This window comes from Amphiura filiformis, chromosome 6, assembly GCF_039555335.1.
Source record: "Amphiura filiformis chromosome 6, Afil_fr2py, whole genome shotgun sequence".
Classification (NCBI taxonomy): domain Eukaryota; kingdom Metazoa; phylum Echinodermata; class Ophiuroidea; order Amphilepidida; family Amphiuridae; genus Amphiura; species Amphiura filiformis.
This window is the reverse complement of record NC_092633.1, coordinates 18596017-18609261: the sequence shown is the minus strand read 5'-3', so window position 1 is coordinate 18609261 and position 13245 is coordinate 18596017. Positions and strand designations below refer to the sequence as shown.

General features: G+C 35.4%; 1 protein-coding gene across 1 annotated transcript; it reads right to left on the bottom strand.

Annotated features, from left to right (window-relative positions):
* Window positions 1-948: 948 nt before the first annotated feature.
* Window positions 949-9477, bottom strand: LOC140155091 (retinol dehydrogenase 12-like). The gene is made up of 6 exons (XM_072177790.1): window positions 9313-9477; window positions 8473-8799; window positions 6060-6302; window positions 3740-3942; window positions 2385-2596; window positions 949-1989 (listed from the first exon to the last, which is right to left on the bottom strand). The coding sequence occupies exons 2-6, from the start codon at window positions 8618-8620 to the stop codon at window positions 1794-1796; spliced, it is 1002 nt and encodes a 333-aa protein (XP_072033891.1). The 5' UTR covers window positions 8621-8799; window positions 9313-9477; the 3' UTR covers window positions 949-1793.
* Between the last annotated feature and the right edge of the window lie 3768 nt (window positions 9478-13245).

The following is a 13245-nucleotide window of genomic DNA, read 5'->3' as shown; positions in this document are numbered from 1 at the left end:
ACTGGAAAATATTGAGGAAATTTAAAAAGAAGAATATCATATAGAACTGAACAAGTTGTGCTCCCTCTGACAAAAAGTGAAAGAGGAAATGGGGGGTAAAGGAAAATAAATGGGCAAAGGAGCCTCTGTCCCACAACAATTACCCCAAACTAGTGTAAAATAGCAAATTTTTGCGCGCTACGCGCGCACATTGTCCTCGTAAAGCCAAGCTCGAAGACTTCGAACATAGTTGCTCTAAAAACACGCTATATGTTAACATTCTCATCGTTTGAATGAATGAAGTGCAGAATAAGCTATTTTATGCATGGTATGATTGAGGAAATCTTCAGCCTAAAAACCTTGCTCCTGAGGAAGAAATCACAATTTGCACCCCTGTGTTGGTCCGTCATGGTCATAGCCCGAGTTTTCTCACTTTTTGGCTACTTTTCTCAGTTATCTGGGGACAATTTGTACTCAATATCAATTAACTTCAAGAGGTGAATGAAAAATGATCACGTTTGCGAAACCGTGCCGAATGAAATCATTCGGCACGCGTCGTATGTACCGGTCAAATTGGAATACCGTCCATCCCCAATAGGCAATTCTTACGCGTATAAGAAATGCTATGGCGAGAGTTCATTGATCGAAGATGAATACGCGTAAGATGATAGGTTGCTGGGGTTTAAATATGGGTTATGATTCGTCAATTTAAGCATCCCTCTAGATTCTAAGACGTATAAGATGCGATCTTACACGTGTAAGATGCCATCTTACACGTGTAAGGTTACACGTATAATCTTACACGTTTTATTTGTTCCACTTGGCCAATCATATCTGTCTTTACCTGTGTAAAAGCTGATTTGGCTCAATGCTCGTCACATTGAAAAAGTAAGGTGAGATTTGTTGAAATCTACAAAATGTCTTTTTGTTCCTACTACGAAAAGAAAGAAAGAAAGAAACTTCCAGATCTGCAAAATTGTTTCTTTATTTTCAGATATAATTTTAAGACATGCATTGTTATATTCTAACTTGAAAGACAGTGATTGTATTTATTCAGGAATATGAGCATGTTTTGTCATGAACTATAAATAGTAAATTTATCAGTAGTGTTACAAGTGTTTAAAAGAAAATAAAAGCGTCAAAATGGTTTCTTTGTTTTTCTTTCATTTTCCTTGGTACAAGCTTGATATTCTCGATAATTGTAAAAGTGGCCCAACTCGTTTTCTAGACCCTTTAGAAATTGAACCCAAACTAAATAAAATCATGAAAAGTTCCTCTGGTAGCCTAGACATTACCTATAGGAATTAGGAAATATTGCGCTGCTTAGTAAAATCAAAAGCAGGGCCGTTAAATAATTGAATAATCGTCTCCTGTAACCAAAATAAGGATGTAGAAAAAGCATTTAGTCACAAGAAGCCGGTTATAGAATGCTAAATGCCATATGCAAAATCGTCGATTGAGTGTGTACAACCTCATTTGTTGAACCTCTGGAATTTGGCAAATTTACCGTCCTTTTGAAACGAAGTTATCTAAAATAAGTATAACCTTGGGTCTCTTTTGAGACCCAACGGTTTTTTGAGCACCGTCAGATACTTTAACTTCTTTAAGATACTGGACCAAATTCTGTGCTTATTTCCCAAATCACTGAAATGTAAATGACATAACGATGCCTCTAATAAACCAAATAACAGTATAATATTTGCTCCAAGTTTATTGGTAAATAAATTTGCTATGATGCAATGTTCACAGTTAAGCTTGGTTATTCTTAATTGTGCTTTAAATTTGAATATGTCTCTTAAGTGTGGTGATGCAATTTATGTCGCGGATACTCCGGTGACGTCACAACTGATGTCCCATAACTTCTTTGCCAGACCTTCATCCTTCGCTTGATCAGACTCATTTTCTAGATGACAATTTGCGAAGTAACCTCCGGAATACTTAGTTATAGACTCTTCCACTGCACAATATATAGATGTTTGAGCTCCCACCTCCTCACTCATTAATACAAGCCTGGAAAGCAATATATTATCATTATGTCAGAATTATATATAAACTCAAACATTCAACTGGTTGGTCACCATCACAACTTAGCTGGCTCGGTTCTTTCGGGAACTACAAACAAATGTAACGTATTATAGGTTTTCAGCGGGCAAGTGCCAAATTGAATTTAAGCCGAAGCAAATATTTTGACCTAAAATGTTTTGGGAAAAAATGTATATCTTCAATACGAAAGTACAAATTTTTGTATGATGGACGGCTTTTCCTCCCAGCTACATATACTTTAAGTACATATCATTAGATTGATAAAGTTCGATGACTACTTCGAGGATTATTAAAATATAAAAAATATCAATAATATATATTTTTAATAATTTCTCAATTGTGTTTATCATCAATACTCTTACCAAAGCAGTGGACTGAGTAAGTTATAAAGCACACTTAGATAGTTTCTCGTATGTGATCCAGATTCCCATATACGGGTGTAAACGCTACCAGGAGTGACTGAGAAACTTGTAATGTTTGTGTCCCACAGCCGACGTGCCAATTCTCTTGTAAACAAAATATTGGCTAATTTACTACATGCATAACCTCTCAGATTCGGATACACTGTTCTGCCCTGTGAAAAAACAAAATGATACAAGGATGAAAATACTTCCGTAATGCATAGCCGTGATTACTCACTGAAAATAACTGGCGCTTTTTTAACCCTTTCACGCACCGTGTCCTCATATGAGGACGGATATAAAATACACCATGAAAAATGTAATATTACCCCCTCATCAATATGCAATGTAACAATACAATGTCAAGAGAGGGCAGCATGCACTGTGAGCTTTTATAAATTTATACAGGTTCTGTTGACCCCCAAGCAAATTTCTAAAATTGGGATACCACATGCATATGTTAAATTTATGATCACTGGATTCAACCTAATTTCTAACCTGTTTTAGGGCGTACTTATGTGACTAAAATTTTTTTAGTATTTATAGATGTTATAGAACATAATGGCAATAACTATATTGTGACAAATACTTTAGAATATTTGAAAATAGTGAAAAAATATGTGCCCTCAAATGAGGACACTGCGCTATTGAGGCGTCTTACTATAGCGCCCTCCCGTCCTCACAAGAGGACACTGTGCATTTAAGGATGTAACATTTACAATAGCGGTATATGACAGTACATACATATAGAATGAAGTAGGCCTACTACAGATTGGATGTTATAATGATTGTATTTCAACTTGAGTTGTTGAACTCTAATTAGGCTAATTCAACATCTAGTTGAATTCGAATTCTAATTTACAAGTTGTAATTCATGAAATCTAATTCAAAAGTTGTTTATGAACTATAATTCATTTGTATGCATGTACATGGTTGCAGACATGTCACTTGTTTCTGTTTTTGCCTGAATTCCTTACTTTGGAAAGTCCAATAATCTCTCCACATCATTTTTAGCCCATGTTTTTAACATTTTACCCCAATTTACAACAACAAAAAGACAATTACTTAACTCTGGTGATTTCTATGTAGATGTAACATGTAAATATTGACGTCCTAGTTGCGCAGTGTCCTCATATGAGGATATGTGTATAATTAATTAATGGAACGTCCCAAAAAAAATTGACACTGGGTATGTCCTTGTAATCCCTTTAGATGTAAGATAACACAATATAAATTTTTTTGGGAATGTAAAACTTAATTGGTGCATGAAAGTTAAACACACTTATAAGATGATGAAACTAACAGTAGTGGGGTACCTTTTCATCTTTCTTTGGAGTCATATGGAAATTCTTCGCATATACGTGTGCTCCTGACGAAATATTAACCACTCGACTTTTTTCTCCGGCTTTCAAAACGTCTAATAACAATACAGTGAGTAGAAAGTGACCAAAATGGTTGGTTGCGAAAATGATGTCGTGGCCTTCTGGTGTTTTTTCTTCAGGGCGTCCTAAACCGATGCCTATACGTGTATAAATAGATAAAAACAAAGACATGTGGTCATATGGTAAACATATTGTGTGTTTAGAGTATACTCGCTTTTGGTGCTTGAGGTCTTATGTTCAATTCCTAGCTGTGGTAATTTGCCGGGTATTGGCATAGAAACAAAATCTAAATTTAATTGGCTGTAGATTATATTCAGACTTCCGCTCTCCATCATGCTTTACTGATTCTAACGCGATTTGATCTAGTTCCAAGCTCTATCCTCATATCCATCGTCGGTTATCAGTGGCCTGGATTGAGGATAGACTTCTCGATCAAGTACCAGTGGAATAGACACAATCAACTTTCTTTTGATCTGAAATCATGTAGCGAATTAGATACTTGTACAAATGGTGCACATCAATTTATAAGCAATATTAATAATGTTTTACCATTGTTCATCACCGCCTAACAAGATTTCAATCCCTTGAAATCAGCACCGCCGGTAGAGAGAGAGGGGGGGGGAGGGCTTTGGATTTCGGGCTGGCTTCAATTTCTCAAAATTAATAAACATGATTTCAAATTGGGGGAAAAAGATAGAAAATCATGATTTTAAATGTATACATGAAATTATCTGGGATGTGAACAAGTATTTTCAGCTATGGGTTGAAATAGATTACTACTAGGGCCAGTCAAATGAAAAGTTTCAGGCCACCATACATGTAGAGAGCTATTCCAACCCTAAGTCACTCTCTTTGCCAGACCCGCAGCTTCCCAGCAAACACAAAAACGTTTTACAAACGTTTTAAATAAGTTATATTTTGGCTTTTGGTTTTAGTAAAAATGTTTTAATAACATTAAAATGTCGGGTTGTATAAAGGTCATGATAACGTTTTAAAACGTTTTGTATGAAAACACACTACAACAATATTTTTAAATGTTTTCAAAAATGTTATTGTAAACTATTTTTAAAAACATTTTTACCAAATATTTTGTCAATACTTAAATAACATTTTGTTAAAATATTTAAACCCAGCAAACACAGAAATGTTCTTAAAATGTTTTTTTCAAACCTTTTAATAACATTTAAATGTCGGGTTATATAAAGGTCATGAAAACGTTTTTAAAACGTTATTGCAAACATTTTGGGCAAACATTTTTCGCAAAATATTTTTTCAACCCCAAAATAACATTCTGTTTAGAATGTTTTGTATCAAGTTTGCAAGAATGTTTTTGGAATGTTATTAAAACGATTTTATACCCTTTATATAACCCGACATTTAAACGTTTTCTGTAAAACATTTTGTTTGCTGAGCAGTAGATTATCAAAAAATGTTTTTTAAGGTTATGGAAACGTTTTATACTCTTAATATACCCTTTATATAACCCGACATTTAAACGTTTTCTGACAACCTTTTATCACCTTTTGCGAATGATGTCGAAAACGTTTTGTGTTTGCTGGGTTGTTACTAATTCACTGTGATTCTGAATTTATGTGATTATTATAAGTTTTCTTGTTGTTGAATTGCAGCTGGCTGATCACTTTTGCAACAGTACTGGTGTGTTACAACAGAGTGCTCCACCAGCCAAGTTTCCAGGATTTGATAAACAAACTCAAGGTAATTATTAATAATAAATTCATGCAATAAGATCATAAGATTAATACCTGCATGCACGACCTGAAAAAATGTTTTTTTTTCCGGCAAGCTAGTTACACTTTCCCGCGAAAAAAATGGCCGTCAATGCCCATAAAACTCTTGAAAAAAGGTTTGTATCAAAAGCGTGATGTGTCAATCAAGTGAAATTATTGCTTAGCTACCCACCCACCCTTACGGTAACTTCGGTAAAGGTAAGACCCACCCACCCATCAATCATAAATGCGCATGTTAATATGAAAACTACATGTGCGATGTCATGCCAACATATTGGATGGAGGGGTATGCCTGGAAGTGGAAGACATGTAACCCCACACGTTTTTGGGAAAATGATCCATGTTTTGTTCTTTTTTGCCACCTTTTGACAATTCAGGCCAAATGTCCCCTCTCACGTTTCATGAAGGATTGACGCCGCTGCTGCTGGCCAAGTTGAGCAAAGGCTTCTGAGATAAGAATGATATCATTTGGAACGAGATTGCAACAAACAATCACTACTGCCTACCCGCATTATTGATCAAGACATCAAGCCGTCCATATTCCTGAATAAAACTCTTGGCAAATGCTCGTACAGATGACATACTAGAGAGATCCAGATGCCTATAGAATACATTGGACTTCCCAGATAGGCGTCTGATGTCATTCACAGCCACTTCTGCTTTCTGAGGGTTACGACATGCAATGATAACACGAGCTCCACGACGAGCTAAATCAATTGCAGCTTGTTTACCTAAGCCAGCGTTACCACCTGTAAGTCAATTAAATAATAATTATGAGACAGTTACTGGGTATAATAAGGCCAGTTGCTTTGATGTGTTTACAAGTAGTAGGTATAGTACTGGGTCCAAGTAGGGACTTGCAAAGGCTTTAATATAACAGCATCTGTGATTGGTCAGTGAAGGAGGCTGGTTTTATATTGTGACCATTTCGACTAGTTTAATGTACTACTGAACTGTTTATAGCATTTTCCCAAAACTGTCGAAATCTTGTGGGGCAAATAGCCAAAACTTGTATTATACAGAGATTCAATACCAGCTAGCATCCTGCTGCAAATAAAGCAGCACATGGCGAGATATCCCCTCTCATAGTTCTTCTAACAGACACAGCTGTACATATAAATTGACAGTGTTTTTGTCCATTCGGTAGCCCAAATGCAGCAGAGGGACCAACCCATGAAATTTTCGCAGCGTTGAGCAGATGTTCAGAAGAGTCTAGAGAATCTTTTCTGCCATGTTGTCAATTTTGTAACCCGCGCGTTATATTCCGTTTCCATGGCAACGGTCACTCTATTTAAGGAGTTTGGTCAGTTTTTACCCAAAAATGTCACATTTTAACTAGCTATTTTCTTTCAAACTAAATGGAGTAGAAACTTGATACATGTACATTGGTATTTCAAATCTATGTACAAAATCATCACTTAATTCAGAATATTTGATTTATGAAGGAAAATGTCATTTTTTGGGGTGGGTTTTGTGTAGTTTTGACCAACAAAAGTAATTTTTACATGGGAATTTTTTCGAAAAATGATTTAGGCGTCATGGAATGAGTATCAATTTATTACGATGGATGTTTGGATCAAAAAAGTGAATCACAACATTTTTTTGTGACCCATAGTTTTTTACCCATGACCTCTTGAAATTCCTAAGTAGGCATGAAATGCACGTTTTAGTGATTTTTGTCATTTTGGCCCAAAATGGACCCTTTTCTACCATTTTTAGCAATTTCTTGAATTACAAAAGTTTGAATTACACTTTATATTATTGATATACAGGTCTTCTTTAATTTTCAAGCTATTAAGAGAATTCAAATAGAATTCAACGGCCATTTACATCAATTTTTTTGTCAATTTTACTGGTAAATGTGTTCAATTTAAGAGGGGAATTTGCTTTAAAATGAGCATAAATGGCCGTTGGCATGGAAAATGACCAAAATCACTAAAAACGTGCATTACATGCTTAATTATGAAATTCAAGAGGTCATAGGTCATAAACCATAGGTCATAGAAAAATTTTGTGGGTAACCTTTTTGATCCAAACATCCATCTTAATAAATTGATTCACATTTCATGACGCTTACGTCGTTTTTCAAAAAATTCCAATTACTTTTTTTGGTCAAAACTTCACAAAAATCACCAAAAAATGGCATTTCACCCATAAATCAAATGCATTAAAATTGAGTGATGATTTTTTTCAAATATATTAAATAATTATGCGCCATGTATTCTACAAACCAAATATGAAGTTTCGAATCCATATCTAGTTAAATCATGACATTTTTAGGTACAACATGATAAAGATCCTTACCGTTGACATGGAAACGAAATAGAACGCGAGAGTTACACAATTGACAATATGACAGAAAAGATTCTACAGTCTTCTGAACAGTTGATATATGATTTGTCCATTTGAAACATCTGTCCTACGAAACCTATAAATAGAGCACTTTTGGTTGCATGGCCTCTATTCTGTTGGGCGACTTTAGTGAAGATTTTCTGTGTGACTTTTGACAATTTCCTGTCCCGTGGTTAAGAAAAAAATGCGTGACTTTTCAATATTGGCTCCCGCGAATTCCAGTAGTTTCCTGTCCCATAGAAACCAATGGTTAAGAGAAACATTGGGCGCCTTTTCGATTATCGGACGGTAATCAATCGCCACAAATTAGAGAGCTTGCGAAATGGCGTTACTTTAACTTTAACTTTAACGTCTAGAGGATTATAGAGGATTATGTATTCAAAACCTTGGTTTTGAATACATAATCCTCTATAATCCTCTAGACGTTAAAGTTAAAGTTAAAGTAACGCCATGGTTTTGAATACATAATCCTCTATAATCCTCTAGACGTTAAAGTTAAAGTTAAAGTAACGCCATTTCGCAAGCTCTCTATTATGTCTTGAGTCATGCAGCATTGAGTCTACTTACCTGTTATTATGACCGTTTTACCAGTTAGTTTGACTCTACTTTCACACGATCTACGCCATTGATATTGTCGAGAATAAATGAAAGCAACAAACAATACGGAGAGCCAAAATACCAAAAATCCAAGTAATAGTGAGCCTGTAGAGATCATTATGTAATGTTCCAATGTAGCTTAATTAATCCAAGAAATAGCAACCATGATCGGCTTCCTTTCTAAACCACCCCATAAACATGATGAGAGTACGAAGCATCATCCAGCTTGTGTATCCATGGTGTATCACGTCCGAAGCTTCACAACACGCACGAATGGGTCACCACCAACTCAGTGATCTAAGACAGAATAGAGTTTGCAAAAAAGCAGAATACATATCGAGGGTTGAGAACCAGAAAACCCTAACTAAATAAATGCTATTGAGAGAAAAACAGGTTTTAATATTTTTGCAAACTAAATCTATTTATAAATAACAATGTAAGTGTTTGGTTTAACTCAAATTTGGTCCTATAACTGAAAGTTGTATCCTATTTATTATAACAAATGTTAATTATGATAAAGAATATGGCAACGGTGCATGTACAATACATCATACATGTACTGTTGTGAATGAGGTTGACCGCGCCTGCGTAGCACACGCTTGACCTCGCATTTATTCGCTTGCATGGTACTCGACCAGTGGTGCATAAAAGGAATTCTGCACAAATCGGTGAGTTTCGGCTTTTGACATTGGGACGGCCTTACTCAAAAACGCATGTACATTAAAAGTACACGCATACGAGTTTTGAAATGGATTGGATTGTGTTGATATATAATTATATTCATTATATCTAACCTCAGACAGTACTTACACTCATTCGTGTTGCTCCAGTGTTGTCCCAACATATTGTGGAGCAGTTAGTTCATTTGGTAATAAGTATCCGTTAGGTAAAAGGGAGAAAAAAAATAAAAAGATTTTTCAACAGACACGAACAAAGCTATGTTTACAGCAGTATGACATAACCTTTTGTAACCCGCACATGAGTTTTGCCGGAAGTATGCCGGAACTACTTTTTTTACTGAAATGACCTTGAGTCGCAGTCGTTATTAACTAGAATTAAAAAACAACAACATTTAATTAAATTCCAGTTTATCTTGCGTCAATTTATTTTCTTCGTTTATTCAGTCATTCATTATTTCACATTTATCAGCTTTATTTATGATAATAATAATATCAATCATGAAAAATATATAAACAATAATAAATAATATTAACAATAATAAATAATCAATAATAAATACTATATACTACTTCGACTACTACTACTACTACTACTTCTACTACTACTACTACTACTACTACTACTACTACTACTACTACTACTACTACTACTACTACTACTACTACTACTACTAGGGAGCAATTTTAGGCAAGCCGAGGGGGGGGGTCAAGCGATTTTTGGCACACATTAATGGGGCGCCTTTTAAATAAAACGCTCTAAAAAGGCTTAGGAAACAGTACGGAAACGCTTAGTGCAAATTTTCCTGCTCGCTGCGCTCGCAACATGTATCTAAACCATTTAAGGTTTGTAAATTGGGATCCCACAATTTCGGCATACGCAAGGGGGGGCAAAGAATTTTTGACAGGCCGAGAGGGGGAGGGCAAGCGATATTTGGCGTGCCGAGAGGGGGGCAAGCGATTTTTGGCGAGCCGTTTGGAAATTTACCCCCGGCCTCATAATTATTGCACAGCCCCTAATTATATTAATAATAATAATAATAATAATAATAATAATAATAATAATAATAATAATAATAATAATAACACTAATAATAATAATCATAATGATATTAGAATACTAGAATCTGTGTTATTCATTTATAGATAAAACTAGTAAATTTAAGACACTATAGGGGTAATTTTTAAGTGCTCTGAGGCATTGTTGTATGTGAATAATAGTCAGTGATTAAATAAATAAAGATTATTCCTTAAGGGATCTGGAATGAGCGTTTTGAGCGTTTCGACAGTATTTTTGTGGGACATGAGAGCACATCAAACATATCGAATTGCATTCTGAATACGAAGAATGTCTTTCTGATATCAAATAATTTTCATTTTATGAAATTTACGATATAATACAAATTTCACATTTTTGAGATATAACAGTAGTCCTCGAAGTAAATTTTATAAATTTAATGATATATTCTTAAAGTGCATGTAGCTGGGAGGAAAAGCCGACGATCAATTGAAAATTTTGACCTTTCATATTGAAGATATGGAATTTTTTCCCCAAAAGACGTTTTTTAATTTGGTGTATTACAAATTTCTAAAAATCAAAATTATTTGATATCAGAAGGACATTCTTCGTATTCAGAATGCAATTCGATATGTCTGATGTGCTCTAATGTCCCACAATAAATACTGCCCAAACGTTCATACCCCTTCCCTTAAGTTGCCCAACATGACATACACTTCGCTTTCAAGTTTTTATGTTTATGAAAATTGCAAATATAATGTTGCTTGGTATACAAAAATTAACGTGGCCGTGACAAGGCTCGATCTCCGCATCTTCTAGCAGAGCTCTATGCAATGCGCCTCTGAGCACGACGGAAGGAAGTCATGTTGTCATTATAGTAATTGATCAATCTGTCTTTAAGCCTACTTATTTTGTTGTCCAACAAGCTTCATCAAGGGGCAAGTCGGGATAAATGGCACTCCTAATAAAAGTATTGCAAAGCTCGTGGAATAATGAATACTCTTGGTTGAATTCACTAAATAATACATTAACATTAAAGACAAAGATGAGAAAAGGAAATAAAGCATGGAAAAAATGAACAGACGTAAATTTAAATAAAATGCAGAATTTACCAAATCAAAGAAAAAAGACAAAAAAGACAACAAAAAACCAACAAAAAACCCAAAAAAACCCAAAAACAAAAAAAACCCAACAACAACAAGAAACAAGAATAAAGGAGAACAGATTATGACGAGTCTCGTTTGCGAAACTGTGCTTAAGTCTGGTATTCTACCAAAAGAGCTAATATTCATGAGATACGAAAATACCTTTGTATGGTAAGAATGTTATTTGCTTAACATCCAAAACATGTAAAGCCTTTTTTGGAGGGCGGACTTCATTCCCGGACTTCATTATTCGTTCTTGTCCGAGCAATCAGTATATATTCATCTCTGCTATAAAAGCATCACCTAATTTAATTGGGTTTGGACATTTTTCACAGTTTTGGAACAATTTTTGCTGAACCATGAAATGGTATCAGCCTATATTAGTGTGTAGTGTATGTTGCTTACTTGCGTACTTACTTACTTACCTTTTCATATCTCAAAATACCAAGAAGTTATGTACCCCGAGTGGTGTCAAATGAAAGAGAACAAAGTAAAGAATATAATGAAAATAATTTACTCCTCAGAACACATGGGTCAATATACATATTGTGGATCCTTTTCATATCTGGAAATACCAAGAAGGTATGACCCCTGAGTGGTATCAAATGAGAGAGAAAGAAGTAAAGAATGTATTAAAATTATTTTCCCCACCGAGGGTGACACTCCTCATAAGACCCGGGTCAATGTTAATATTGTGGGTCCTTTTCATATCTGGAAATGCCAAGAAGGTATGACCTCCTGAGTGGAATGTATTAAAATTATTTTCCCTACCGGGGGTGACTCTCCTCAATAGACCCGGGTCAATATTCCTATTTTGGGTCCTTTCCGTATCTCCCAAGAAGGTTTGAGCCCCCTCTCCCGGGTGACAGTGATATTCCACAATATACTGCCGAAGCATCATGGTTCAGCTATAGTTAAATATTTAGGAACCCACTGACTAAACAAGTTAAAAGTCTGATGACGTCTGTGATGTGCCCTGAGTAATTTAATTTGATTATTTATCTTTGTTTAGAGTTATGTCATAAGATGGGAAACCCCCTTGCACTTGCAAGAGTTGGTGTGTAAAGTTATTTTGGGATTTCACCAGGATTATTTATGTATTGTTTGGGGAACCCATACTTCTCTCTCTAGAAATCCCTGTATTGCATCATTGGGAAAATCCCTTAGATTGTGAAATGGACATCACTTTTAAAATTCCCCCAGGAAGTGAATGACAGAATGGCCTATTGATAGATGATGGGTTTTTTGGATGAGTATAAAAATGTCAGAGCTGGAGTTTGGGCTTTGCAGAATGTCATGAGAGGTTGTAAACCCTCTATCAATGTGTTGGTCTTCGTGCTTCAAAAAAGAAGTATATTTATACCAGATTTCATAGCCAATAATGTGCTATTTTAGTACAGCAACGAAGGAGATTTTGAGTACACGAATGTACTCTTCCTCATCAAAAGTTCTTCTGTCGAATTGCTGGAGCCTGGTTTATAAAACAACACATCTGTCAAATACAGTGGATACAGTGGTACAGTGCAGAAAGAAGCCTGTTTCCTGGAGAAAGAGTGATTGGTGAAAGAAGCACCATTTTTGGAGAAAACAGCGCAAGGAGATAAATGTTCGGGGAAAGCAACGCAAGGAGATAAATGTTTGGAGAAAACAGCGCAAGGAGTTAAGAGTTTGGAGAAAGCAGCACCATTTTTGTGTGAGGATTTTATACACAAGGATATATAAATGCAACTGTACAATGGACTTCGCTGATTTTTGCAGGACAAGTGAATAAGGATATATTCATCAGCATTCCAGAACATTGCAAGAACTTTATGATCACCTAGAAGAAGACTGCTGGTTAAGTACTGAGTAGTTAAAATTGTGATTGTGTGATTATTGTGTATGTGCATTTGTTGTCATATAT